Raw genomic sequence first — 25833 nt, 5'->3', positions numbered from 1 at the left:
CGGAACCTCCGAAGAGTTCGGAGCGTCCGGAGCCGCTGTGCCCAGCACCTGCGGAACCGCGCGCGGCCACAGGGAACGGCCCTCCGGTAAGAGGGTACAGTCGGAAACACGAATCCCGGGACGTCTGCAGAGAAGAGGATTCCAACCACGGTGCCCCAGCGGGTGGATTTCCACTTGCGTCTGGAGCCAAGGAATCTGCGGGAGGGAAAGCTCAGCGCAGGGTGGGAGACGCCGAGGGATGAGCGACGCCGATGGAGGACAAGGGGAAAAGGGAGCCGGCGGTTCCCTCTGCCCCAGCCCAACGCCACTGGGGTCCAGGCAGCCCGGGATCTGCTCCTCGCAGCTCCCTGGAACAAAGGCATCACCGGGAAGGCGGAAGCCGCGCTTTCCGAGCCGTGGCAGCGCTGCCGCGGTTGATTTGTTCCCAGGATTTCACCCACAGGGTTGCAGCTAAAGCAGGAAAGGAACCGTGCGGCCACGCAGCTCCCAAGGTCCCGGGATAAGGTCGGGCTCTCCCACAGCTCAGAGAGGGCCAAAGCGAATCCGTGCGGGGAAGCAGAGAGAGGCCGAGGCCAAACCCAACCCGCGAGCAGAGCCGCGACGGTGCGACGCTGCCGGTTGGTCACCGGAGGAGCGGATGCGAGAGAGCCGGGGAACGCCGGCAGCCGAAGGCGGAATGGGGTGGGATGAAGCAAGCAAAGGCATCGCTCCGTTTCCCTCCCGGCTTTAGGACACCGGTGCTGATCCAGGGGTCCTCAGCCATCCTGGCTCTGAGATTCCCATCAGCCTCAACTGGGGAACGAAGGGAGTCGGGAAACCACCCCGCGTGTCGGCTTGCGCAGACATCACGGGAACACCGGACAATTGATCTGAGGAAACCCCTCCCTGGCGCTTGTGCTGAGACAGGGAAGATCCCGGAGCTCTGGAGCACGAGCGGGTAAAGCACCGCGCTCTCCAGACGGAGCGCCTGCTCCTCCCGGCTGCTCCAGAGCCGCCCTGGCACATGCAGACCTTGAGGCTCGCTCGGAGGACAGACGGACACGGCACCTCAACGTGGGCCTCGCCTCGGTCCGAGGGCAGAGCGGAGCCTGCTCCGGCTCCATCCCTCACCGGTTTCCCTTCCCCAGCACCGGGCAGCAGCCGCGGCTCCTCTGTTCCCCGGGCAGAGTTGGACGCAGGTGTTTCCCAGCGGCACTCGGGACACCAGAACGCTCTGCGTCCCTCCCTGCTGGACCCGGGTACCTCCAGCAGCCGGAAAACACCTCGACGCACGAGAACAGCTCCTTCTGGGTTAACTTTTTGTCACTTTTAAACTTTGTAACTCGATAAAACACGGAGCACAACCATAAGACTACAGGGATTCCCTGCCTACTCCGACTAAAACCTAGGGAAACGGTGCGGGGGAGAGAGAGAGAGAGCAGGGGAACGCACGCTCGGGAGGCACGGCGCCGACGGGCTGGATGGAGAACGGCATCAGACGATCCCAAAGCGCTCTGCTCTTTTCCTCTTCTTTGCCTGCAAACAGGGAATACGGGAAAAATCAAAGAGAAATAACGGACAAGTTTCTTAACGTCAACAGGGAAGTAATGAGAAATGGGGTATCGGTAACAATCGGCACAGGAAGGACATGGAGCTGTTGGAGTGAGGTTGTGAGGATGATCCGAGGGCTGGAGCTGCCCCATCCCTGGAGGGGTTCCAGGCCAGGTTGGATGGGGCTCGGAGCCCCTGATCCAGTGGGAGGTGTCCCTGCCCATGGCAGGGGTGGCACTGGATGGGCTTTGAGGTCTCTTCCAACCCAACCCATCCCCTGGTTCCATGATTCTCACTTGCTGTCAACCAGAACCCTCAGATCCCATCCCTGGAGGGGTTCCAGGCCAGGTTGGATGGGGCTTTGGAGCCCCTGATCCAGCGGGAGGTGTCCCTGCCCATGGCAGGGGTGGCACCGGATGGGTTGGAGGTCCCTTCCAACCCACCCCGCTCCAGGATTCCATGATTCTTGGGTCTCTCCCCTCATGCACCAACACCAGGTTCGTTGGAGGGAGTGACCCAAGTGTTTCCCTGGACAAAGAGCGGCCGCAGATCTCGCAGCCGCGCTGCTGAAGTCACCTCGCCTGGCTGGCAGAGCGCTACAAAGGGGCTGAGCCGGGAACAATGCCTACTTCAGGGGCCTGGAAACCCTTCCCGGCGGCGGGGAGGTGGGAAATGTAAAAGGGCAAAGGGTTAACACTCTCCTATTCATGGCAAAGGTGAGGGGGACACACTCGCCCGCATTAAACACGCTCTTGCGCCGCTCCGATCCGCCTGCGGGGCGATGCACGAGGGGCGTATAAATCTTGATTTTTAGCAGGATAAATAGCACGGGGGGCAGCCAGACCCGGATCGGGAATCCCCAGGGAAAGGTGCATTTGAGTGCACACAATGCCAGTAAAAAGCCCTTTTTGTTCCAGGCACAATCTCCGAGTGACCTAACGGAAAAGCATGGATTCCCTGGCCCAGCCGCCCCCTCCGCGCCGGCCGAGGGGCTCTTTCTTCCCGGCGCAGCAGAAGGTTGGGAACGCCGCAGTGCTTCGGCAGTAAACCCGAAACAAAACAAGCACAAAAGCACCCCCAAATCCCACCAGAATTGTGGGGACGGCTCTCGGGAACCAAACAAATCCCACTTCTCCATCACTGAGCCCAGAAAATGCCGGTGAAACCATTCCCAAGCCCCACCGGTCACTCTGCTGCAACCTCTGCCGTCTGAATCCATCCGGATTCGCCCCCAGCACAGTCTCTTTGTCCCCAGGAGAGGGTTCTCCGCTGATGTGGAGCTGCTGTGCCGGAGCAAAGCCGCGTGGTGACGCGGGACACGGTAAAGTGGTAAAAGTGGATAAAAGAGCCCAAAATTCCCGTGCGGAGCTCATAGGCTGAACCACAGGGTTGGACCAGCGTCTCCAGCCTCGTTATAGCATAGAGGCTCCAGGGATTAATGGATGGAGCCCAACAAGAGTGACCAAAGTGAAGCAGAGTGTCCGGAGCATCCAGGAGGCAGGGAATGACAAGGAGCAGATATGCCAAACCCCCTTCTGGAAGCATCCAACAAGAGGAGCCGGATGCCACCACGTGCCGGCACGTTCCTGTTACCAGCAGGAGCCGTAAGAAAAGCCGTAACAGATCAGACGCCAAGAAAAAATGGCGCTGAGCACCACGAGATCGCTCCCACCAACACCGCAGGGATCTCCAGGACCATCAGTGCTCCCCATCGCTCGGGAAGAGCTTTTACCTCTGTGTCCTCTGTGGCTCCGGCCCCGGCTGAACTCGTCACGATGCCAAACCGCTCCTTCCTCTTCTTCAGCTTCTCATCTTCCTCGCTCTGGCATAAAGAAGGACCAGGATTTATTTGGTTGGCAACCCCCAGGGTGTTCACCCCATTCCTCCAACCCCCTGCCCACAGTCGGCTACCGGAACACTGGCTAGAAGTCAGAGCAGGGCAGCCGAGATGCCGAGAGCAGAGCCTCCTCCTCCTCCTCGGCCTCAGTCGGGCACAGGGAATGCTCCTGCAGCGCATGTCGGATAACGTGGGCAGCTCACGGCCCTTTGGAACGCTCTTGGGCATCCGACAGCCACACCACGGAACCAACACTGTGCCGCTCCTCTTGGGAACGTTCCCGCTGGGAGATGAAGGCTTGACCCTCGCCCCATCTTCCCGAGTCCCATTCCATTATTTCCAGCCCAAGCAAGTGTGTTGCTCCCAACATTTCCTAGATCCCCACTTCTCCAGGGCCTCCAAAACCCCTGGAAGCTCTTTCCCTCCACTGCCAACACTCACGCCAACGTCCTGATCTCCAGTAATGGTCAAACCCATCAGCACTATCTTGGCCGTTCCCTTCTTCCAGGCCATTTCCACAGTGAAGCTCCCGCCTTTCCTCCCTCACCTCTCCCTGACCCCATCTCAGAGCCCTCAACTCCATCCGTTACACCCCATTATCCAGGGAAGCGCCGCTTAGGAGCCGGCACTCGCCTGCCAAGGGTCCCCGGCACGGCCTCCCACCACCTTGGGAAAGAGAGGCACCAACGCCGTCACCGGGGCTTTGGAGCTCAGGGCACCACGTGCAAGAAAATGCACTTTGAGTCCCTACGCTCCACCGGGATCCGCAGGAATGAGCCCTCCAAGGAGAAGAATCCAGCTGGACACTGATCCGTTTAAGCTCCAGGTCGCAAACACCACCACCGGCAGCCAAACGCGCGCGGGATTGGCCGCGGGGATCCTACCAGCGAGCAGCGGGGCAGCCTCACCACACCGAGCTCTGACGTCAAGAGGCCCCGGCACCGGCGCAGCGCTCCTGGCGCTCCGGTGTTGTGGCAACAGGGTGGCTGAACCGCGAGCTCCGAGGTTCTCCCACGCTCGGGCTCCACAGGGAGCAGCCGTGGCCCCAGTGTGTTTGATCCCCGCCGTGTTCCAGCCCCTCTCCACGGGGATCGCTGCCGAGCGGCGCGGTGAGTGCCGGTGGATCACCGCTCCTTCCCAGGAATCCTCTCCTGGGGTTCTCCTTTCTGTGCTTTGACGCTGGAGCCATCAGGAAAGGTTCAACCACCCTCGGCATTCCCGTTTCGTGGAGAAGGATTGGGGGGCAGCGGGGACGCGTCTGTCCTACGCTCTGGTCGGGAAGTCGCCAAGCTCAGGCTCCAGCTTTCAGGAAAAAGCAACATCCCAGAAAAGCAGGTTGGGAACAAAGAGCACCAGGAGGGATTATCCTCACGGGAATGGGGGACGGGAGGAAAAGGCCGGAGCAACTCGGTGTTAGGCACAAACCACACAAAGAAAACCCACCCTGGGCATCGGCGGCATCAAAGTGGCGCTCGAAACCATCGCTGCGGGGTGAATCTGAGCCACCTCCAACGGCGCTGCGTCCTTAAGAAAGGGACACGGAGGCTCCTGGGAACACAGGGAGCTGCGGGGTTGAATTCATTTTCTCGGTCCTCCACCCCCCTGCCCTGCAGGGAAAGCACAGAACCATCGCACTAAATCAAGGCGGCCCTAACGATCCCCTGACCCCCGGCCCGGCAGTGTCAGACGCACCCGCGCGTCCAATAAACTTCACCCCAGCGCGGCCCTCGCTGACAGGGTTTGATCCATGGGGTGCTGAAACCCAGCCGAGCAAAATTACCCCATCAACCCACTGCCAGCGCGGCATCCATCAACGCCGGCAGCACCCGGGGCCGCGCTCCGGCCTCCAAGCGGCTGCGGGGAGAGCCGGATGGATGGTGGGTTTATTCCCCAGCAGAGCGCTCCGGAGAAGCTGACACGGATTCAGACCCACACCCAGGAGATGCTCCAGGGGTGCAGCCACAATCGTGGCGTGGGATGAGCTCGCTGCCGGGCTTTGGCCGGGATGGTGGAACCATAGAGTCACCAGCTTGGAAAAGACCTCTTGGATCATGGAGTCCAACCGCTCCATCTGCCACTAAACCACGTCCCTGAGCGCCTCGTCTCCCCGTCTTTTAAACCCCTCCAGGATGGGAAATTCTTCCCCATGTCCAGTCTAAACCCACCCCTCTCCAGTTCATCCCCGTTCCCCCTCATCCCATCCCCACAGCCTTTACGAACAGCCCCTCTCCAGCTTTCCTGGAGCCCCTTCAGGTACTGGAAGGTCGCTATGAGATCTCCTCGGAGCCTTCTCCTCTCCAGGCTGAACAACCCCAACTCTCTCAGCCTGTCCTTGCACAGGAGGTTCTCCATCCCTCGCAGCATCCTTGGAGCCTCCTCTGGACCCGTTCCAACAGCTCCATCTCCTCCTTACATTGAGGATTCCCGAACTGGACCCAATCCTCCAGATGAGGTCTCAAATCACCGCATCTTCCCATCATGGCACCACCACGGCCACACACGGGTCAGGCAGCGCCTGGCTGCAACGGGGCAGCTCCCGCCGCGCTGGAAAACCCCACGTGGCTGTGCAATCCCTGCCCCGAGGCCGTGTCACGCTCCGTGGCCTGAGCGCCGCTTCCTCATTGGATTAAAGCACCCCAGGAGGAAACGCTCTGGATCCGCAGAGGAACCCCGAGCCTCCTCGTCAGGGACACAGAGCGACAGAGGCCTCCATCGCCGCATCCCTGGCCGCGTGCCTTTCAAGCCAGACCCTTCTGGTGTCCTCCCGGACCTCGCGCGAGATGACGGATGGCGGGATGAAAAGCGGAGCCCCGAGGCGCTCGGGCGACGGCAGATTAATGACAGTGCGGCCTTGACCTCCGAACGGTGGAGGTGACGGAACACTTGAGGGTGACCGCGCTTCCAATTTCATACCCAGAGGGAGAACGGCAGCGGATTAGAGTTTTATTCTCCGACAGGCTCCAATCTGGGATGTGCAGCTGCCACCCAGCGCCTTCCCGGAATTCATCTCCACTTATTTATTCCTCCGGCTCCTTTCGGGGGCTCCGAGCGCTGCTCAGCCCCTGGGATGCTCCACGCGGCAGCGGGAGATGGGGAGCAACTGGGAAGCACAGGGTTTAGACACGAACATTCCCCGTGTGCCTTTCAGCCCTTCCCACTCCATCCATAAAACTCCCGTTCGGCGCAGAGCTTTGGTTCATGGAGAAGGGCAGAAACGGCGAACGACGTTGGGTTTCACGCTCCACTCTGCCCAACGGAACATGGAGGAAACTCGAGCTGCCCCTTCCAAGCCAGCTCTGTTGTCTCCAACATCTCTCCACGCTTCCAGCCAAAGTTTGGAGCAGGACACCGGCCGGGACGGAGCCAGCAGAGGCGGCTATGGCATTTCTCCAAGACCTCACCAACACGAGGGCTCTGCCGGGAACGGACACAGCGCAGGGACGTGCGGTTGAGTCCCTGTCGCAGTCTGGACAGAGTGTGGGAGCATCCAAGGATGACTCGCAGTATCCTTGGAGCCTCCTCTGGACCCATTCCAACAGCTCCATCTCCTTCTTACATTGAGGATTCCAGAACTGGACACAATCCTCCAGCTGAGGTCTCACAGAGAGGAGCAGAGGGGCAGAATCCCCTCCCTCCCTGCTGGCCGCGCTGCTTTGGACGCAGCCCAGGACACGGTTGGTTTCTGGGCTGTGAGCGCACATCGTGGCTCCTGTTGAGCTTCTCATTGACCATCACCTCAAGTCCTTCTCCTTGGGGCAGCTCTCCATCCCATCATCCCCCATCCTGTACCGAAATCAGGGATTGCCCCGACCCAGGGGTCGGACCTTGGCTTGGTTGAAACTCATGAAAGCGTGGAGCCGCGCAAGATCCGCTCTGTGCTCCGATAACCGGATCGGAGAGGGAGGCTGCCCACCGCCGGAGGAGCAAGCCTGGGAGAACTTCTCAGTGCCATCAAGACCTTAAGACCATGGATCGCTCGCCTTCCCAGAGCTCTTCCTAACATTCCCGCAGAGCCGCCGGCACCGCAGCCGCCTGGAAAGAGGGAGCTCAGGGTCCCCTCAAGCCACGTCACCGCAGAGCCTGGCTTGCGATACGGAACGGCCGCGTCTGCTCAGGACGGAAAGAGCTGCTGATGTTCCCGAATTAAAAGAGATCAACGGGAAGGCGGAGGGCCTCCGTGGAACTCTGCAAGGTTGGATTCTGTGCGCGTGGCGCAACGCCCGCACAAACCGCAGGGTTTGAGGCCACGTTCACTTTTCTCCTTCACGGTGAAGAGGGGAAAAGGGGAAACCTGATGCTGTTTCTCCTTCCAGAGGCTTGGGAAAAGCAGGAGCGAGCGCCGGGGCTGCCATTCTTCCCCTGCCTCCTCCAAATTCCTGCAGCCAAGTGGTTCAGGAGCCCCTGAATGGGACACGATGACATCATTGATGGAACCATAATGGAAGGGGAGCGAAGCGGGGGGAGATGTATTTGTGTTCTGGACAAAGGCGAAGTTCTGTCTCCCAGCGGGGACCGGTGAAGAACCAGCTGCCCGGGCAGAGGGAGGTCAGGGAGTCCCGGCTTTGTCCCGCGGGAGAGAGCCCTCCGCCACTCCCCGAAGGTTTGGCCGGGCCGCGCGCCCTTTCAGGCGGCAGCGGGAGCCGCGGTGCCCTGACCCCATGGCATTTGTTTTTAAACTGACAAGAGGGTGAGGGGGAAGCGAATCCAAAGGGAATCCCGGTGAACGCCAAAGCGGTTCAGGAGTTGGAGCCGCCGGGGACAGGAGTGCGAGCGCACAACTGAGCCGCACCGCACCGGGGGCGGCGGTGCCCAACAGCTCCTTCCCTTCGCGCTGCGATAAACGCGGAGCCGGGGCCTGGGGAGAGGGGTAACCGGGCTGCGGTGCTGCCATGAGACCCTTCAGCCTCTTCCCTGACCAGGAACAAGGAGGACAGTGGGAAAAACCTTGAGCAGGAATGCTACCGAGCAGCTCTCCGAGCCCACGCTCGCCTCATGCCTCGCACACGGCCGGGTCGCCCCGGCGGCGCGGGAGGCGGTGGCGGAACTCCCGGCAGCCGAGGCAGCAGGGGAGAAGGAAATTATTTGGGATATGCTGGAGCGGAAATGCCAGAGGGGAGGAAAAAACAGCGGCTGAGAGCACAAGTGAGCGAGGGTCACGACAGAGGCAGCGGGAAGGGACGCGCCGAGGCATTGGCTCTGTGCCTTTCCAGTCCCTCGGGATGGCGTGGCCAAACTTGAACCCTTATGGCACCATCGGGTTTTAGGGAAGCAGCGGGAAGGCAGCGGTGCCTCCACGAAGGCTTCCCGGGAGCGGTACGCCTGCATTCCGGTGCGGTTCTGTGCCGGCACACGGTCAACCTGACCCCCCTCCAGGCTGTGTTCCCTCACAAGGGTGTCGTCGTGCGCCCCGACACCTCCGCTCCTCACAGCCACCTCGGCACTTCCGATGGGCGCAACGCATCCACAGGAGCAGAGGAAAATGTTGGGAATGAGTATTACACCCCTAAAACTGCAGAGACTGCGGAAGAAGAAATCCTGAGAGCACCTCAGGCTTTAAAGATCCGTCAGGGACGGAAAGAGTAACAGCACCTGGAAGGATTGATCCATAGCTGCGCTCCAGGCTCAATCCTGTGTTCCAAACTCCTTCCTCTCCTCCGCAGGGATCGGCCCACAATCCTTGGACTCCGCGGGGCAGAGCTGCTCTCCCCATGGACACAGGATTCCCAGGCTCCGCAGGGCTCCGGAGGGATTTCTGCTCCCAGCAGATCCCTCCTCCCTGTCTCCCAGTGCGAGTTATTCCCAAGAGCAGAGGTTGGTCTGACGCAACCCATGATTTGCCTTCTAGGAAAGACCAGACCTCAATTCCCTTGCACAATCCCATCACTCGCCGCTGGATCACACGGGACTGGAAACCACGGAGCCATCCCCATCCCTGTCCCGGAGGAGATATCCATGGTTGGAACCACGTCGGCACCACAGCCCCCACGAGTGAAACCGCCGCTTTGTCTGCCAGGAAAAACACAAAAGGGGCAAAACTTGCAGTTTGCAACTTTGTCCTCTAACCCCAGCTCTGGTTTTCCCTGGGAATGCGGCCCTTGGGAGGCCTGGGATCATCTCGGAGCATGCCGGCTGCTGGCACGTAGGCTCTGCCTTCCCTTCCCGTGCCCACAACTCCAATGGTGCCGCAGCCTTTGTCCCAACGCTGAGCCTCCCGGGATGGGGACGGGAAGGGCTCTCCGGGTGCCGGAGCGTCAAAACCAAGGCAATAACCCCCCCGACCTCGGTGATTCCATCGGCACAAACGCCTTCCCCGCGGCCCCGAGGGGGCAGGGGCAGCGGGGGCCTCGCTTACGGCACCCCCGTGCCTCAGCGCCCGCGGTTGCCAGTGCCATTCTTCACCTTGTCACTTCCCATTATCCCGAACCAACGGGCCGGCACTGGAAAACAGTGACGTCACTTGGCCGGGGCCGGGGGAAGGAGCGGCAGGAGGGGACGGCAGCTCACCCTGGGACCCGCGGGGGGCTGCAGGATCAGTGCTCCGCTCCCATGAAGCCTTCTCGGAGCCAGCTGGAAGCTCTCCAGCCTTCACCTGTCGAAGCGTTCAGGCCCGGAGTGGCCCAAATCCATCCTTTCTCCCCTCAAACTGAGGTTCTCCCTTTGTCCGAGCACCGTTGCAGCGGCACAGCTGCGCCAAACCCAGAGCACGGAGCAGCCCGCTCCGCTCCGCCGCCAGCGCTCCCGTGGAAGGCACAGCCCGATGGTTTTCCAGACTCCCAGAATCCCAGCTTGGCCGTTCCGTTCCTTGCACTGTTTCCTATGGGGATTTTCCAACCTTGTTCCTGCAATCCCAGCTGCATCCTTCTCTCCTGACCCTGCTCCGGCTGCAGCGGTGCCGAGCATCCGGAACAAACACGGACACACACGACGTTCCAAGGCTTGGCCTGCATTTCACTCCTTAATCCCAGCCTATTTTTAATCTCCCCACTGCGATCCATCTCAGAGGGAAACGGAAAATCCATTAAGAATTACCCAAAGCAGCTTTTTCAATTCCTACAAATATTAAAAGCCCGATGTCATGGGAATGTCAGGAAAACGGCTGGAGCGCTCTCGCCCGCCGCACAGGCTCCCACCACATCCCGGCTCTCCGTTCCCGGCTGCCTGCTCCCCAAATCCCGGGATGCTGCTCGGAGGCAGCAAAACCGCTTTCACTTGGCTGATTTGACCGCCGAGAGCTCCATAAAGCCTGGAAAAAGCAGAATGAGGGGAGCAGTCCTCGAGAGGGAGGGGGTATGGACAAGGCACGATGGAGCAGATCGGCTTTTCAGGATGAATTCCAGCCCACTAGGAATTCTGGGTGGTGGTTGCGTGTTTTCCAATCCCACTGCACCACCAAAGGCAGGAGGGAAGGTGGGAGAGATGAGGATGAGCACATAGAAAGAGCGAAGAGAGCCGGGCAGCGGCAGAGCCGGCGGCGAAAACCAGGGAAAGGGAAGTTTGGGAAAGCAAAGTGATGTTCAAGGCATGCACCCTCCCAAAGAGCGTGGGAGACGGCTCCTCCAAGGGACAGCAAGGGCGCTTCCTGACAAGAACCGGCTGTTCGTCTCCAGCAACGCTTCCCAACACGCAGCGACGTGCTGGCTGTGCCCTCGGACACGAAGATTTACCTTCCCAGCTCGGCTCCCCCACGTCCTGGCCTTTGGAAAGGCTTTGGGCAGGACAATTCCCAAATTCCCAGGAGAAGGATTCCTGCCTAGCATGTTGGTCCAGGCCCGCTGGAAGGCAAACAATTAATCCGGTTGTTTTCCCTCTCCTTGGCTGCTCCGCCAGCCCACGGAGCACCATGTGCCACAGCTCCTACCTGCTCTGTAGGAAACACTCATTAACTGCAATTAAACCCACGGCTTCATTAAACCATTAACCCTTCCCAGCCAACAGCTTTTGATCGCAGGGGATGCCGGAATCCTTGTGCTGCTCAGGATTGGACTCGGGATGCCCGCGCGGCTCCCAACCTCTCCTACCGCTGCGATATTTTGGTCGGAAAATGAAAGCCTCGCAACCAAGACAAGAAAAATAAAGCCATTTGAAGAGGTTTGAAGGCCACCGACCCGGCACCGCACCTCTCCAACACGGAAACTCTGCCCTGGCGATGGGCTGGATCCTCGTGGTGAGGAGCAGGAATGCCAGGGGTGCAGCCAGAGCCTGGGGGGCAAAAATCCTTTGTTCCTCTCCAGCTCCAGGGAGAAGAAAGCTCCGAGCAGGACTCTGTGCTTGGGGTGGCCTTGGAGAGGAGCCGCCTCACCTCCTCGCCCCCGGCTTGTGGCTGGACAAGGGCTCGCCAGCAAATTCTCCCTACGGTGGTTCAAGAAGAGACGGGAAAGCTGGTTATTTTTAGCTTGGATCAGGAAAAGAGTTGGCGACCGTGACCGCAACGTGGCAAACAGGGCATTTGCGTTGCCCCAAGGGCGCCTCCTCGATGCCATTGGGAGGCTCCCAAAGTCCCTCTCATGGATCCAGAGTAAACTCCCCTTGGGACAACGCTCCCAGGTGCCGCCTGCTCCCTCGGCGCATCCCCGGGGAGTGCGGTGCTGCCGGAGCAGCTGCCGAGGGGAATGTTCTGGAGTCGCGGGGTTGAGGACAGCAAACAGAGTGATGGGACGGCGGCTGCAGGTCAACGAGCAGGAGCTTTCGCCGGAGGCCTCGCGGGGAGAGGCGGCGCGCGGGGGGATCAGCGCCGGGTTGATTTATTTCAGGCATTCATGCGATGGCGCCGCGCTGCCCTGAGAAAGGAGCACCTGCCTCTCCTGCCCCGCTCTTGGCTCTCCTCCCGGCACCGGGATCTCATTTATCCTTTGGCCAGAGAGAAATTGGGGTTTAAACCCAAAGGATTCCCACCCGGAGGGGGCAAAGGGGCTCAGATGAGTTCCCAGCCGGTGTCGCAGCGCTGCCTGTACTCCCTGCGCGCAGCAGGGCTGAAATCCCCCTCCGCTCCACTTCTCCCCCACATCCCGACCCCTCCCAATCCAATTTGAATGGGAAACGAAGTGTGGCTGAGGACACAATGCGTTATTGTCACGTTCTGCTGCGCCGCGGAATAAAAACCTGCCAAGACCCCGTAAACACTCGCAGCCGCCGGGCTCCTCCGTAATGAAAAGCCATAAAGAACACCCAGGTGGGAAGCACAATGCTACCGCCTAATTAAAGTCGCCAATAATATTCCTCCTAGGAATGCGGGAGCGTGTTCCGCTCCGTGGGAGAAGCCACTTCCAAGCCCATGAACTCGGCTTCCCGGTGGAGTAAACAAAAAAGCAGCAGCACCGGGCAGGGAGCCAGGACAGCGGGCACGGCTCCGTGGGGACGACACGGATCTGAGGGGTGCCTGGGCACTGGGCACGGCTCCGTGGGGAGGACACAGCTCCATGGGGAGGACACAGATCTGTGGGGAGGACACGGCTCCGTGGGGAGGACACGGCTTTGTGGGGAGGACACGGCTCCGTGGGGCGGACACAGCTCCGTGGGGAGGACACGGCTCCGTGGGGAGGACACGGCTCCGTGGGGAGGACACAGCCCTGTGGGGAGGACACGGCTCCGTGGGGAGGACACGGCTCCGTGGAGAGAACACAGCTCCGTGGGGAGAACACAGCTCCATGGGGAAGACACGGCTCCGTGGGGAGGACATGGCTCCGTGGGGAGGACACGGCCCTGTGGGGAGGACACAGCCCTGTGGGGAGGACACGGCTCCGTGGGGCGCTCGGGCACTGGACACAGCTCCATGGGGAGGACATGGCCCCGTGGGGAGGACACAGCTCCATGGGGAGGACACGGCTCCGTGGGGAGGACACAGCCCCGTGGGGCGCACACGGCTCTGTGGGGAGGACACAGCTCCGTGGGGCGCACACGGCCCCGTGGGGTGCTGAGCCACAGCTTGCTGGGACACAAAGCCCAGCTCCGGGCGCTCCAGCTGTTCCGCTGCCGCCTTCCGGCCTTGAGAAGCTGTTCTGCCCCCCCCAGGTGTCTATCGAGGGGTTGGTTTTTACCCAGCGCGCACGGCAGCGGCTCAGGGAGCTCAGCCCCACGCTGGGTCGGGGTGTTCCATGCCCGAGGATCCCAGCGCAAGCCGGGAAGCACATTCCTTCCCCAAGTTCCAGCTCAGTCCTGCCCGGGGAAGGCAGGGCAGCTCCCTCCTGGCACACAGGAGCTCCCGGTGCTGCTCCTGGTCAGCCCCACAGCCCCACGCACTGCCTCCTTCCCCACCCCAGAGGGATCGGAGTGGTGAGGGGGGAACAGCGACCTCCAACGCCAGATTTTCTACACCAGCGAATCCCCAGGGCCGTGGAATAAAGCGGAACGCTCGGAGAAAGAGAAAATAAAGGTCAAATCCATCCCCAGAGGAGGAGAGGGGCTCATTGCGCAGGGACAGAGAGAGGCTGCGCCTCCCTGACTCCCGCTCTTCCCAACACGCTCTCCAGGCCACCTGGATAATTCCCCATCCCTCACCACTTCTTCCAAGCGGAACGGCAGCGTGAGGCTCCGTACGGGCCAGGGGCAGCGGCTGCTTTCGTTAGGAAGTGCACAGGATGCTGTGTTAGCTTCCAAGCGCACATCCGCCCTCTCTTCTGCATCTCCCAAACACGGTAAATCCATCTTATCCTCCGTTTGCTCCGGAACACATTCCGGGCAGAGACAATCATGCAGCAAGTACGCGATCCGCCCCCCCCCCCGCCATGCTTTTGCCTCCAAGCACATCCCCGTGGCAAATCCCACCATTCCCTGCCCCATTCCAGACCCCCATCAGCTGCCGAGGACCAGGACCAGGAGGGAGATACACTCCAAAGCTGGGGAATATTTCTCCCCTGGAAAAGTAAACGGCTCTAAGTGCAAATCCAGCCCTCACAGAGCTCATCTCATTTGGAATTCCAAGTTATTTCCTACTGGAGAGCTTCAGGTGCCTTCTCTTCCGAGTGCTCATTACCCGGCTCGTTACGGCTCTGACTTTTGCCCCATCGGAACCAGGTGTTGACACAGCAGAGCCAAACGCCTGAGAACAAACTATCGCACAGCCCGCGAGCAAGAGCCACTTCCGGAGCTAAAATCCGGATGAACACCCTTAAAACACAGCCCCTCTATCCCGCAGTCGGAACGGAAAACCAGACGGAGCCACACACAGAAGGGACGAGGGAACGGCGCTGAGGAAGCTCCTCAGGCTCTGGGGCTCAGGCCACCGCGCTGAGGATGAGAGGGAAAACCTCAGCGGGCTCTGGACGGTGCCAGAGCACCGGGCTCATCTGGAATCATAGGATCACAAGGCTGGAAAAGACCTTTGAGATCATCGAGTCCAACCGTAAACGGAGCGGAGCATCCCGGAGGCCGAAGCACTTTACCTTCTTGGAGAGCGAGGAGACGTTCAACCCGAACCTTTGAGCCCTTTCCTTTAGTTTATCCATGTTCACCTGCAAAGGGAGAGGAAACAACTTAAGATTTTTAATAGAACCCTCATCACTCAAACTTGCCGGGATGAGGGTAAACTGCCTCTCAGATCAGTTCCGGGAAAAACTCCGGGCACTGTGCTGTCCCGACACCCAATCCCACCAACACCAAAGGCTGTGGGAGGAACCAACATCCACGGACGCAGCCCCTTCGCTTCCTGACGCTGATTAGAGGACAAAACCCCCCAGGGGCTGCTCTGCTCCCAAGGGAGCGGCTGATCCGGAGCGAGTGGCTGTTCCAGAGCGTCCCCACCAGCCTGGGGCCTCACCTGGATCACCAAGCAGCCCCAGTTATCCCAGCGAGCCGCGGATTCCAGCAGCCCCTGCTCTGCCCTCACCCTTCCAGAACTCCCCCATCGCATCCCCTCGGGTCCCCGGACCAAACCGCTTCCTCACACATCACTCAGACTAATGGGTTTTCCACCACAGCTCTCATCCCACGGAACGCGGTGTTCCAGGGAGAAGTGAGGGAGCCGGTCGTGACGGAGCTCTCGGCCCCGCACAGCCCGGTGCCTCCTGCCTGGAGCGGGGAAGCAGTCAGGGAAAGTAGCACTGCTCATTAACGCAGCGCCGTTTACTCCAGGACATTCATTTCCAATTCCGGAACAGGATTCCAGGAGTTGAAATGGAAGCAGAGAGTGAAAACCGGGTACAGCAGCAACCCCACATATCCAAGGGCTTTGTTCCTTCCAGCAGTAGAAGGAACTGAACCCTGGTCCGGGCTGCCCCATCCCTGGAGGGGTTCCAGGCCAGGTCGGATGGGGCTTTGGAGCTCCTGAGCCAGTGGGAGGTGTCCCTGCCCATGGAATTGGATTGACGTAGAGGTCCCTTCTGATCTAAATCATTCCAGGATTCCATGATTCAATGATTCCATTCTAAAAGCTGCTCATCTGGGACAGCCCTCGCACCCGGAGGCAGCCGCAGGGATGCGAAGGCCTCACATTCCGTGCAGGCACAACATCCCCGACTCTTCCTCCAGGGCCATCATTCCCAGGCCATTGTTGGGGTCCCTCCCGGCAGAAGGGAACCTCTCCCTGCAGCCACCCCCCATGCCGAGGGCCTGAGCGGAACAGATCCTTACCGTGGGTTTGCTGTCTGCAGAGAGGCCTGGAATAAGAGAGCAAGGAAAACACAGTGAGGAAACAGCACCAGGAGCCACAGCTCCCACGGAATGAGTCTCCCAGTTGCTTTTCCACCTTCTCCCCTCAATCCCGCTGCTGGCCTACAGCTCCAAGACAGCTCCGGCCACAGATCCCAGTGTTTAGGAGCCGGATGGTGCCTGGAACACGGCCCGAGGACACCACAGGAAAAGCTGGTGAGCATCTTCCAGTGTGGTCAATAAGAACACTGGGAAAAGTGCTGGAACCCCCAAGGGAATAACCCGGGAACTGTTCTTCTGACCCTACAGCCCCGCTTGGAGCTCGTGGGCACGGTCAGAAGGGGCTGAGGGGAACACCAAGGTGATCCCACCAGCACAGGTACCTTCCAGTGCCTGAAGGGGCTCCAGGAAAGCTGGAGAGGGGCTGTTCATAAAGGCTGTGGGGATGGGACGAGGGGGAACGGGGATAAACTGGAGAGGGGCAGAGTTAGACTGGAGATAAGGAAGAATTCTTCACTGTGAGAGTGGGGAGGCCCTGGAACAGGGAAGCTGTGGCTGCCCCATCCCTGGAGGCGTTCATGGCCAGTTTGGATGGGCCTTGGGCACCTGATCCAGTGGGAGGTATCCCTCCTCATGGCAGGGGTGGAACTGGATGATCTTTAAGGTCTCTTCCAACCCAAACTATTCTATGATTCTCTGTGAATAACTAAATATTTGCACCCCACGGATCAATTCTGCTTCACCTCCTCACCTTTTGTGGAAACCGTGGCCAAGCCGAACCTGCGGGAGGCAAACAGAGCTCCGTGAGGGCCAGTAGAGATGCGACCGCGGTGCCGGACACCGTCAGCATCTCCTCTGACAGAGCCACTCCCTGATTCTGTCTTCCTGAGGGCAGTGGAGCCACCCAAGTGTCTGATGCAACCGCTTCAGCGGCTCCCGCTCGCTCCGCACCCAGCGATTCCCCATACAAACAGCCTCCGGGCCTGGAAAGCTGTCGGATCACCTGGAAAGCTGCTGACTCACCTGTAGTTCACCATTTTCCTTTTAACTGCCCCATTTTTCCGCAATAACGGTGAGAACCATTGGCAATTCCACCCAGATTTCAGCCCAAGCAGACCCGGCGTCCCACAAGCAGACCCAGTCCCGTGTCAACACCGATGGTTTGTTTTCCAACCCCTCCCCAGTGCTGCTGTTCCCGTATCGAACCCAACACCACGTTCCCCTCGCACCGACACTGCTTAAAGCCATGTCCGGAGAGGCTTCTCCCGAGGAAGAGGGAGAAAAGGCTCCGAGTGCGAACTCACCGGGCCGCTCGCGCTGCCTTCTTGCTCTCCAGGCTGACGGGGACGTTGAAGCGTTCCGCCCTCTTCTGCATTCTCTGGAGGAGGGAGAGAACGGAACCAGCTGAGGAAAAGGGAAGATTGGAAGGGTACGGAAAGGTTCTTCTCTTCCTTTCTATGGAAAAGGACATGCAAACAAGCTGGAAAAGGGGATGGGGTGGAGGTTGGTTTATTTGGGAGAAGCCTTTTCCCAGAGGACAGCCCTGTTCTCCTGTCTGGCTCGGCCCCACAAGCAGTGTTTGCCATCCACAGCGCAATTCAAGGCAGAATTCAGCTACACCGAGAGGACTCGGCAAGGTTGTCTGGGGCATGGAAAAGCCTGGAAGCGCCAGGGTTGGCATAACTGAGCGTTAAATCCCTGCAAGTGGAAATAGTTAACATTGGATTATGACTACGACACAAGGGCCCAAAAATGCGTTTGGAGGTCAGAGGAACGGGGTTTGTGCTAACGGAAAGGTTTACTTTAGCCAACGGCACAGTAAGGAGTGGGATAACCGCGTGCCTCCGCACGGGAGTGTTTGGAAAAGCCGACTGGGAACAGCGTTCCTCACCCTCTCGATGCCAGAGGGCTTTGGCTCAAGCCAAGGAGGAACAGGAACAGCAGAAAAACACCCCCTTGGGCCAAGCCTTCTCCAGCCTGTCCAGAGCAAGCACAGCGAACACCTGGACAAGGCAGCTCCGGAGAGGATTCCCAACCATGGACGCGCCAGGCTGGAGCAGAGGCTCCGCTCCTGCCTGAAGGCACTGGCTCCGGTAGGAACGGGTCCCGTGCCTGCCCAGCCCCAGGGCTCCCACCCCAAACGCCCGGCTGTCACTCATCCCAATGGTTGCCTTTCCTAGGAATCTGTCTCCCGGCTTTTGGAACTCATCCATATCTCCAGCAGCTGCCCCAGACACCTCCAGCGCTCAATTATCCCCTAACAAGGTTGGATCAGGTGATTTTCCAGTCCCTTCCAACGATTCTATGATACAACTACGCCACGGGTAGCAAAAGAATTCCTTTTTATCGGCACAAACCACCTAGGATGTAGTTTTCCAGAAATGACCCCGATTCCCACTCAGCCAAAGCCACGGATTTCCTGGGAGCAGGTTGAGAACTCAGGGAAAAGCAAAGGATGAGGAGGAGTTCGTTTAACGAGCTCCCTAACGAAGGTGGCCCCGCGTCACGGGGCCGTGGCTCCTTGGGCAGCGCTCCCAGCTCCCCTCGGGGCCGTGTTTTTCCTCATTATTCCCTCTCCGCGATCCTAATCCTCCGCTTGCGCCATCGCCCCGGTTGCTGTGGAAATGCTCCGGTCCCAAACAGGAGATTAGAGCTCCGGAGTGGAGAGAACAGCAGGGAGACAGGAATCCCGTTTCCACAGCGACTCTTTGCTTACGGAACACGAGAGAGAAAATAATGGGGTGGGTGGATGAGAGATCCACAACCGGATCCCTGGAATGCAAAGGTTCCCAAGGTTTCTCCAGAGAATTCAGCAGCCACCGAGTGCCCTCGTGGTAAACAATCCCAAAGATGTGAGTGACAAAGGGTGAAAGGATCCGTTAGCTCCCATCCGCCCCTCCCGACCGATTGCTCCCTGAAGGCAATTCCCAAAGCTCCAGGGTTTTGTGCCCCTGGATCCACTGGGTTTGCAGGATGCGAGGGACAGGGAGGGCCACAGGACCGGGACGCCGCAGGAGAGTGTTCCAGGATCCCAGCAGGAGACTCAGATTTACAGAGCAGCACCACCACGGAGGGCTCTGGGTCCACCGGCCTTTGGCACCCCCTCAGAGCAGAGGACAAAGCCCATCCCTGTCTGCAAGGGAAGGACCCTGGGAATAACTTGGCCATGTTGGGAAGCAGCACAGTCAGCACGGACGGAGGGGATTCTGCCCCTCTGCTCCTCTCTGGGAGACCTCATCTGGAGGATTGGGTCCACTTCTGGAACCCTCAAGATAAGAAGGAGATGGAGCTGTTGGAATGGGTCCAGAGGAGGCTCCAAGGATGCTGCGAGGGATGGAGAACCTCCTGTGCAAGGACAGGCTGAGAGAGTTGGGGTTGTTCAGCCTGGAGAAGAGAAGGCTCCGAGGAGATCTTATAGCGACCTTCCAGTACCTGAAGGGGCTCCAGGAAAGCTGGAGAGGAGCTGTTCATAAAGGCTGTGGGGATGGGACGAGGGGGAACGGGGATAAACTGGAGAGGGACAGAGTTAGACTGGACATGAGGAAGAATTTCTTCCCCATGAGAGCAGTGAGGCCCTGGAACAGGTTGCCCAGAGCAGTGGTTTCTGCCCCATCCCTGGAGGGGTTCCAGGCCAGGTTGGATGGGGCTTTGGAGCCCCTGATCCAGCGGAAGGTGTCTCTGCCCATGGCAGGGGTGGCACTGGATGGGCTTTAAGGCCTCTTCCAACCCAAACTCTTCTATGATTCTATGAAAACCCATCCCTGTCTGCAAGGGAAAGAATAACTTGCCCGCGTTGGGAACACTGGGATAGGGTGAGTGCGGGGGGATAGCAATGGCTGCGAGCAGCCGGGATAGAGGCTTTAACCAGCATCAGAGCACAACATCCCTCGGATCCAGCCTCCAGCAGCCCCCCTGTCCCACAGCCGGTGGAATTCCACACCCCTCCCTGCCAGGAAAACAAGGAAAAGCAAAGCCGATTCACAGCCCAGCAGCACACAAGAGACTTGGAATGGAGCAGACATGGAAACAGCCCCCTCAGGGGACGATGGAGCAGAACCCTTACCTCCATCTGCGATATCTCTGATGTGATTTTCACCACCTTCTTTTCCGTAATCCTGGAGATGTTGGGAAAGAGAGAGATGTTGGTCAGGGCTGCTCCCACCCGGCCTACGGCCTGTCCCAACCGGAGAGGCACCAGGACTCTTCTAACAGACCCACAGCCGCACCGAGGGATGGGCGGTGATGAGAGTACGGCACAGCCGGCACCACACCACGGGGGCAGGAGGCACCAACGCCATCGGGAAGCTGGGAAACACCGGGAAACGCGTAACCGCAGCCTCAGGGCACACTGGGAGCGGGGCAGACACGGAACAGGGAAGCGTGGCAGCGGTTCTGTGAGCCTGACCGGTGCTTTGGGCACTCCTGAGGCCTTTCGGCATCGCCGAGAAGGCAGCTGGGAAAAGTCCAGCCCTCCTCCCGCCCAGCCCTGCAGGGATAATAGATCCCGACTACCAGGAGAAGGTTCTGGAGTTCAGTGGGTGCTGCGGATGCACCTTGAAAGGCCTGATGGGCGTCACAGCACGAGGCCACCCCACACATCCCAAATAAACTCAGCACAAATTCCAGCTCGGAAGAGCCACGTCAGCTCCGTGAACAGCCCAAAGCCCGGCCCCGAGGAGCTTTATCCCTTCACGGCCCCGGGACACAAAGGGCGGCTCTGTTCGAGTTCATGGGGCAGCCTGGGCCCACGCTTCCCGAACAATGCGCTGCCGGCAACAGCCGGACCGGGAATGAGACCCAAGGAAAATATAATGGAGTGGGCGTGCTCCAAAGTTTATGCTCCGAAAACAGAGCTCAAGAGGAAAACAAAAGGGGAAGAGACAACGTTCGGAAGTTCCCAGGCTAAACGGAATAGCATCCGAACAGCTCCCATAAAACAGTGGGGCATGGCCAGCTCGTTAGGGGCTCCCATTTGGAAAAGCGCGCGGCTTTTGTTCCGGAGGCCGGGACAGGTTTCCCGTTTTATGCCCTGAAAGGCAGTAATGGTTTAATGGCACTTTCACAGGAAGCAATTCTGCGGGGACGCGGTGCAGGGCGGCTGCCGGAGCGCTCGGCGGGCACAGCACGCCCCCTCCTGCCGGCACGGGCAGACGGATGGACACACGGACAGCCGGACACACAGACAGCCGGACACACGGACAGCCGGACACACGGCCCTGTGAGGGGGATGCCCGGGGCTGGGGAGAGCAGCCGTGCAGACAGACGGACACTCACACGTCGGGCGATTTGGCGGGCGGGTCCTCGGCTTTGGCGGGCGGCTCCACCGGCTTCTGCTCTTCCTCCTGGAAGTCAAAGGGTTGGAGGGATCAGATGATGAATCCCAGCCGGACAAGCGGGAGAGATTACACCGTGGGGCTACTGCCGGGCTCTCCCTGGCTCAAGATTCCACGTGGATCCTTCCGGCTCCCACACCCACAGCTTCTGTGCTGCCCCTGTTCGGCCCACATAGGCTTGTGGCCCATTTTTCCAAAGTCAAATCCCTTATGGAAAAGCCTGGGCTTCACACAAATAAATATTGGAGTGGGATTCTCTGACCCACAGAGTGGGAAGGCCCTTCTGGCTTCCCCCCAGTGGTGAAAGCAGGGAGAAGCTCCGTGTCCACCCCTGTCCTGGCAGGCCCAGAGCCGGACAGCGGGAAGGGCCGGCTCCTGCGGCTGTTCCAAGCCCGAAGCCCTTTCCCAAGCCGGCCTCCTCCCCTCCCTCAGGACAAATCCGCTCGCTCCCATGAGACACACGGCCCAGCGCCGCCGGTTCTGACCCTACCAACCTTTCCCTACAATTCCTCGAACAACCACAGCTCAGCTCACGGCAAGGATCCAGAGTGTGGATCTCGGCCTCACGCCAAACCGGCAGAGAGGCACCACCAGTGAGGGCCCCGCGCTCCCACCCAGCCTTCGGCATCGAGCCGGCGGGGAGCACAGCGGTGCCAGAAAGCGGCCGCGGCTCCGGCCTTTCCCATTCCTCCAGCACAGAGCGCGTCCGCAGGATTTACCTCTATCTCCTCTCCCAGGACGTCTTCCTCGTTCGCCTCTTCTTCAGCTGGAGGAGGGAACAACAGAGCCATTGCAGCGGAACGCGGCCACGGCTGCGCCGAGAAAGCCCACCAGGAGAACTTCCCTCCGGCAGAGCGTGCGGAGCGGGGCTCTTCCCTTCGCCAGGGAATCCCTCACCCCTTGAGCAGCTCCCGGCTTTGGGAATGCCCTTGGGAATGCCCTGCGGCACCGGCACCCACCGTGCTCCTCCAGGTACGCCTGCAGCCGGTGGATCAGGTCCTGTTTGTTGCCTTTGGCTTCCAGGCCTCGCGCCAGGCATTCCTGCTTCAGCTCCGCCAGCTGCGCAAGGAGAGGATCCTGTTAGCGCCCGCGCGGAAACGAACCCGGAACCGCCGAAGCCGTGCGGGAATCCCGGCTGGGTTTGTCACTGGGAACCGAGATCGGTATTTGGGATCGACCTCGAACCACGATTCTGTAAGATAACGCTTTACAGCTCGGAATTCGCTCTCTGGATTCCCACCAGGGTTTGGGTTCAGGGTTGGCTCCGGTTTAAATCCCACCGGCAAATTAAAGAAGGAAAATGGCAGTCAGGGCAATTTTTGATGCAGGAATTCCCAAGGGGATGGGAATCTGCAGAATGGCTGCAACATCGCCCCGGGGTTCGGCCGGGGCAGCGAGCAAACAGCTCGGTGGTGTCCCAGAAATTCCCTAATGGAAGCAGAGCTCTGAGGAAGAGGATGGGTCGCGCTGCAGCAGCCGGCGCCGGCTGAGGCCGGGATCAGAGCGGGGCAGAACGCGGCACTGGGTGAGTGATGGGCGTTGGGAGTTTGTGCCACATGAGAAAAGCATAAAAGCTCTGGGAATGGGGCGGCAGGAGCAGAGCGAAATCCCAATCCGCTCGGTTGCTTTTGAGCAGCAGTACCGTTCCCGGATCACACCAGGATGTGGGATGGAAACAGGTCCTGTGGGACACGGGTGGATTCTGCAGCGCTGAGAAGCACCTGGATTCTCCCAATCCCAACCTGCGTGGTCACTGCCAGGGAGTAAGGAAGGGGAATTGGCCACGGCAAGTGCCAGGATCCCAGGATCCTGCATCCCAGGAGAGGGGGACGCCCAGGAAACCCAGGGATGCAGCGAGAAGCAGTGGGATGCTTCCCAATCCCAACTGCGCCAGGGGTCACAGTCACCGCCAGAGGTTGGGAACGGGAATCGGGCACAGCGGCTGCCAGGATCCTGGAGAATGCGTCCCAGGAGAGGATTGCCATGAAGCACCGGTACATATCCCAATCCCAATGGCACTGGGGGGGGTCACAGTCACTGAAAGGAGGACAGGAATGGGCCAAGGCAGGTGTCGGGATCTTGGAGAGGGGGATAAGGGGATCCCCAGGGAGATTCCGAAGCTTCCAATCCCAACTGCACCTGGAGTCACGGTCACTGCCAGGGGGATGGGAATGGGAATCGCCCTGGCAGATGCCGGGATCCGGGGAGTGCATCCCAGGACAAAAGGATTCCCAGGAACGCCAGGGATTCACAGGGAAGCACCGGGAGCTTCCCAATCCCAACCGTATCAGGGATCATGGTCACTGCCAGGGGAATGGGAATCACTCCGGCAGGTGCAAGGATCCCAGGAGCACCTCCCAGGACAAAGAGATTCCCAGGAAACTCAGGGAAGCACCAGGAGCTTCCCAATCCCAGCCTGCACAGTCACTGCCAGGATTGGGATCAGGAAAAGGCCAGGATGGGTTGAGGGATGCTGGGAGAAGGCAATTCCCGAGAAACCCAGGGAAGCACTGCGATGCTCCCCAATCCCAGCTGCACTAGGGGTCACTGCCAGGAATCTGGGAATGGGAATCACCCCAGCGGGGATCCCAGGAGCATCTCCCAGTTGGGGAGAGTCAGAGGATCCCTGGAAAACACAAGGATGCACCGGGAAGCACCAGGACACTCCCAATCCCAACCAGGATGCTCCAAATCCCAACTGCACCAAGGGCCAAGAAGGGGCCAGGATCCCAGGATCAAGTGATACCAGGAGAAGGACTTGGGGTGCTGGTTGACGAGAAACTGGACAGGAGCCACGATGTGCGCTCGCAGCCCAGAAACCACCCGTGTCCTGGGCTGTGTCCAAAGCAGCGCGGCCAGCAGGGAGGGAGGGGATTCTGCCCCTCTGCTCCTCTCTGGGAGACCTCATCTGGAGGATTGTGTCCAGTTCTGGAATCCTCAATGTAAGAAGGAGATGGAGCTGTTGGAACGGGTCCAGAGGAGGCTCCAAGGATGCTGCGAGGGATGGAGAACCTCCTGTGCAAGGACAGGCTGAGAGAGTTGGGGTTGTTCAGCCTGGAGAAGAGAAGGCTCCGAGGAGATCTCATAGCGACCTTCCAGTACCTGAAGGGGCTCCAGGAAAGCTGGAGAGGGACTGTTCATAAAAGCTGTGGGGATGGGACGAGGGGAAACGGGGATGAACTGGAGAGGGGCAGAGTTAGACTGGAGATAAGGAGGGATTTCTTCCCCACAAGAGTGGGGAGGCCCTGGCCCAGGTTGCCCAGAGCAGTGGGGCTGCCCCATCCCTGGAGGGGTTCCAGGCCAGGTTGGATGAGGTTTGGAGCCCCTGATCCAGTGGGAGGTGTCCCTGCCCATGGCAGGGGTGGGACTGGATGGGCTTTGAGGTCCCTTCCACCCTCCCCACCCCACGGTTCCACGAGCCCCCGGCCCTCCCCCCGGCCTCCCCCTTCCCCCGGGATTCCCCCGCAGGTGGAGAGTCGCGGCCGCAGCCCCGGGGCGGCCCGAAGGTGGGCGGCGGCGCCCCCGGTACCTTCAGCTTGTGCAGCTCCACGGCCTCCGCCGCCATCTTGTCGCCCTCACCGCGCGCTCCGCCCCCCGCGGCCCCGCGCCGCCTCCCCATTGGCTGAGAGCCGCGCGCTAGAGCCAATGGGGGCGGGGCTGTACGCAGAGGGGTCGGAGGCGGCCAATGGGAGAACAGGAGCGGCGGCCAATGGGGAGAGGGGGCGTGGCTTAGCGGAGCGGCGGCTGCAGCGGCCAATGAGACTGGAGCAGAGCAGCGCGGTGGCCAATGGGGAGGGGGCGGGGCTTGGCGGAGCGGCCAACGCAGCGACCAATGGGAGAGCGGGAGAAGGCAAGGGTGGGCGGTGGGGGTGGGGCTTAGCCAAGCGGCGGCTGCAGCGACCAATGAGAGAGCAGGAGCGCAAAGGGCCGCCAATGGGGAGGGGGGCGGGGCTTCGGCGGGCAGAGCGCGCTTCCGGGACAGCGGCGGAAGCGGGGCGGGGCCTGAGCAGCGGCGGTGTCGGGGAGCTGGGCGAGGGGCCGAGCCCCCCCCAGCCCCATCTCTGCCCCCGAAGGCCCCACTTTTGAGTGCCTCCTGCCCCCCAAGTGCTCCCCAGCCCCACCTCTGACCCCTAGATTCCATCTTTGGGTGCCCCCTAAGCGCCCCCCAGCCCAGGATCCCACAGCTCCCAGGGCTCCATAGGATCAAGGGATCAGGATCCCGCAGCTCCAAGGGCTCCATAGGATCAAGGGATCAGGATCCCACAGCTCCCAGGGCTCCATAGGATCAAGGGATCAGGATCCCACAGCTCCAAGGGCTCCATAGGATCAAGGGATCAGGATCCCACAGCTCCCAGGGCTCCATAGGATCAAGGGATCAGGATCCCGCAGCTCCAAGGGCTCCATAGGATCAAGGGATCAGGATCCCACAGCTCCCAGGGCTCCATAGGATCAAGGGATCAGGATCCCACAGCTCCAAGGGCTCCATAGGATCAAGGGATCAGGATCCCACAGCTCCCAGGGCTCCATAGGATCAAGGGATCAGGATCCCGC

The 25833-nt window shown here is 60.2% G+C and overlaps 1 protein-coding gene across 1 annotated transcript; it reads right to left on the bottom strand.

Annotated features, from left to right (window-relative positions):
* Positions 1–747: 747 nt before the first annotated feature.
* Positions 748–24937, bottom strand: SARNP (SAP domain containing ribonucleoprotein). The gene is made up of 11 exons (XM_054051395.1): positions 24812–24937; positions 22242–22341; positions 22002–22048; positions 21224–21291; positions 20013–20064; positions 17254–17327; positions 16701–16729; positions 15932–15957; positions 14746–14814; positions 3263–3352; positions 748–1515 (listed from the first exon to the last, which is right to left on the bottom strand). Exons 1-11 carry the CDS (start codon positions 24899–24901, stop codon positions 1474–1476), a joined length of 687 nt encoding a protein of 228 aa, XP_053907370.1. The 5' UTR covers positions 24902–24937; the 3' UTR covers positions 748–1473.
* Positions 24938–25833: the final 896 nt, after the last annotated feature.

Source organism: Cuculus canorus, chromosome 29 (genome assembly GCF_017976375.1).
Source record: "Cuculus canorus isolate bCucCan1 chromosome 29, bCucCan1.pri, whole genome shotgun sequence".
NCBI lineage: Eukaryota > Metazoa > Chordata > Aves > Cuculiformes > Cuculidae > Cuculus > Cuculus canorus.
The sequence above is the reverse complement of the archived record's forward strand: the minus strand, read 5'-3'. Positions and strand labels throughout refer to the sequence as shown.

Coding starts and splice junctions, on each gene's coding strand:
- SARNP (XM_054051395.1), bottom strand. CDS start 24,901: ATGGGGAGGCGGCGCGGGGCCGCGGGGGGCGGAGCGCGCGGTGAGGGC. Junction 22,342..24,811: donor TGGAGCTGCACAAGCTGAAG/GTACCGGGGGCG, acceptor CTCCTTGCGCAG/CTGGCGGAGCTGAAGCAGGA. Junction 21,292..22,001: donor TCCTGGGAGAGGAGATAGAG/GTAAATCCTGCG, acceptor TTTGACTTCCAG/GAGGAAGAGCAGAAGCCGGT.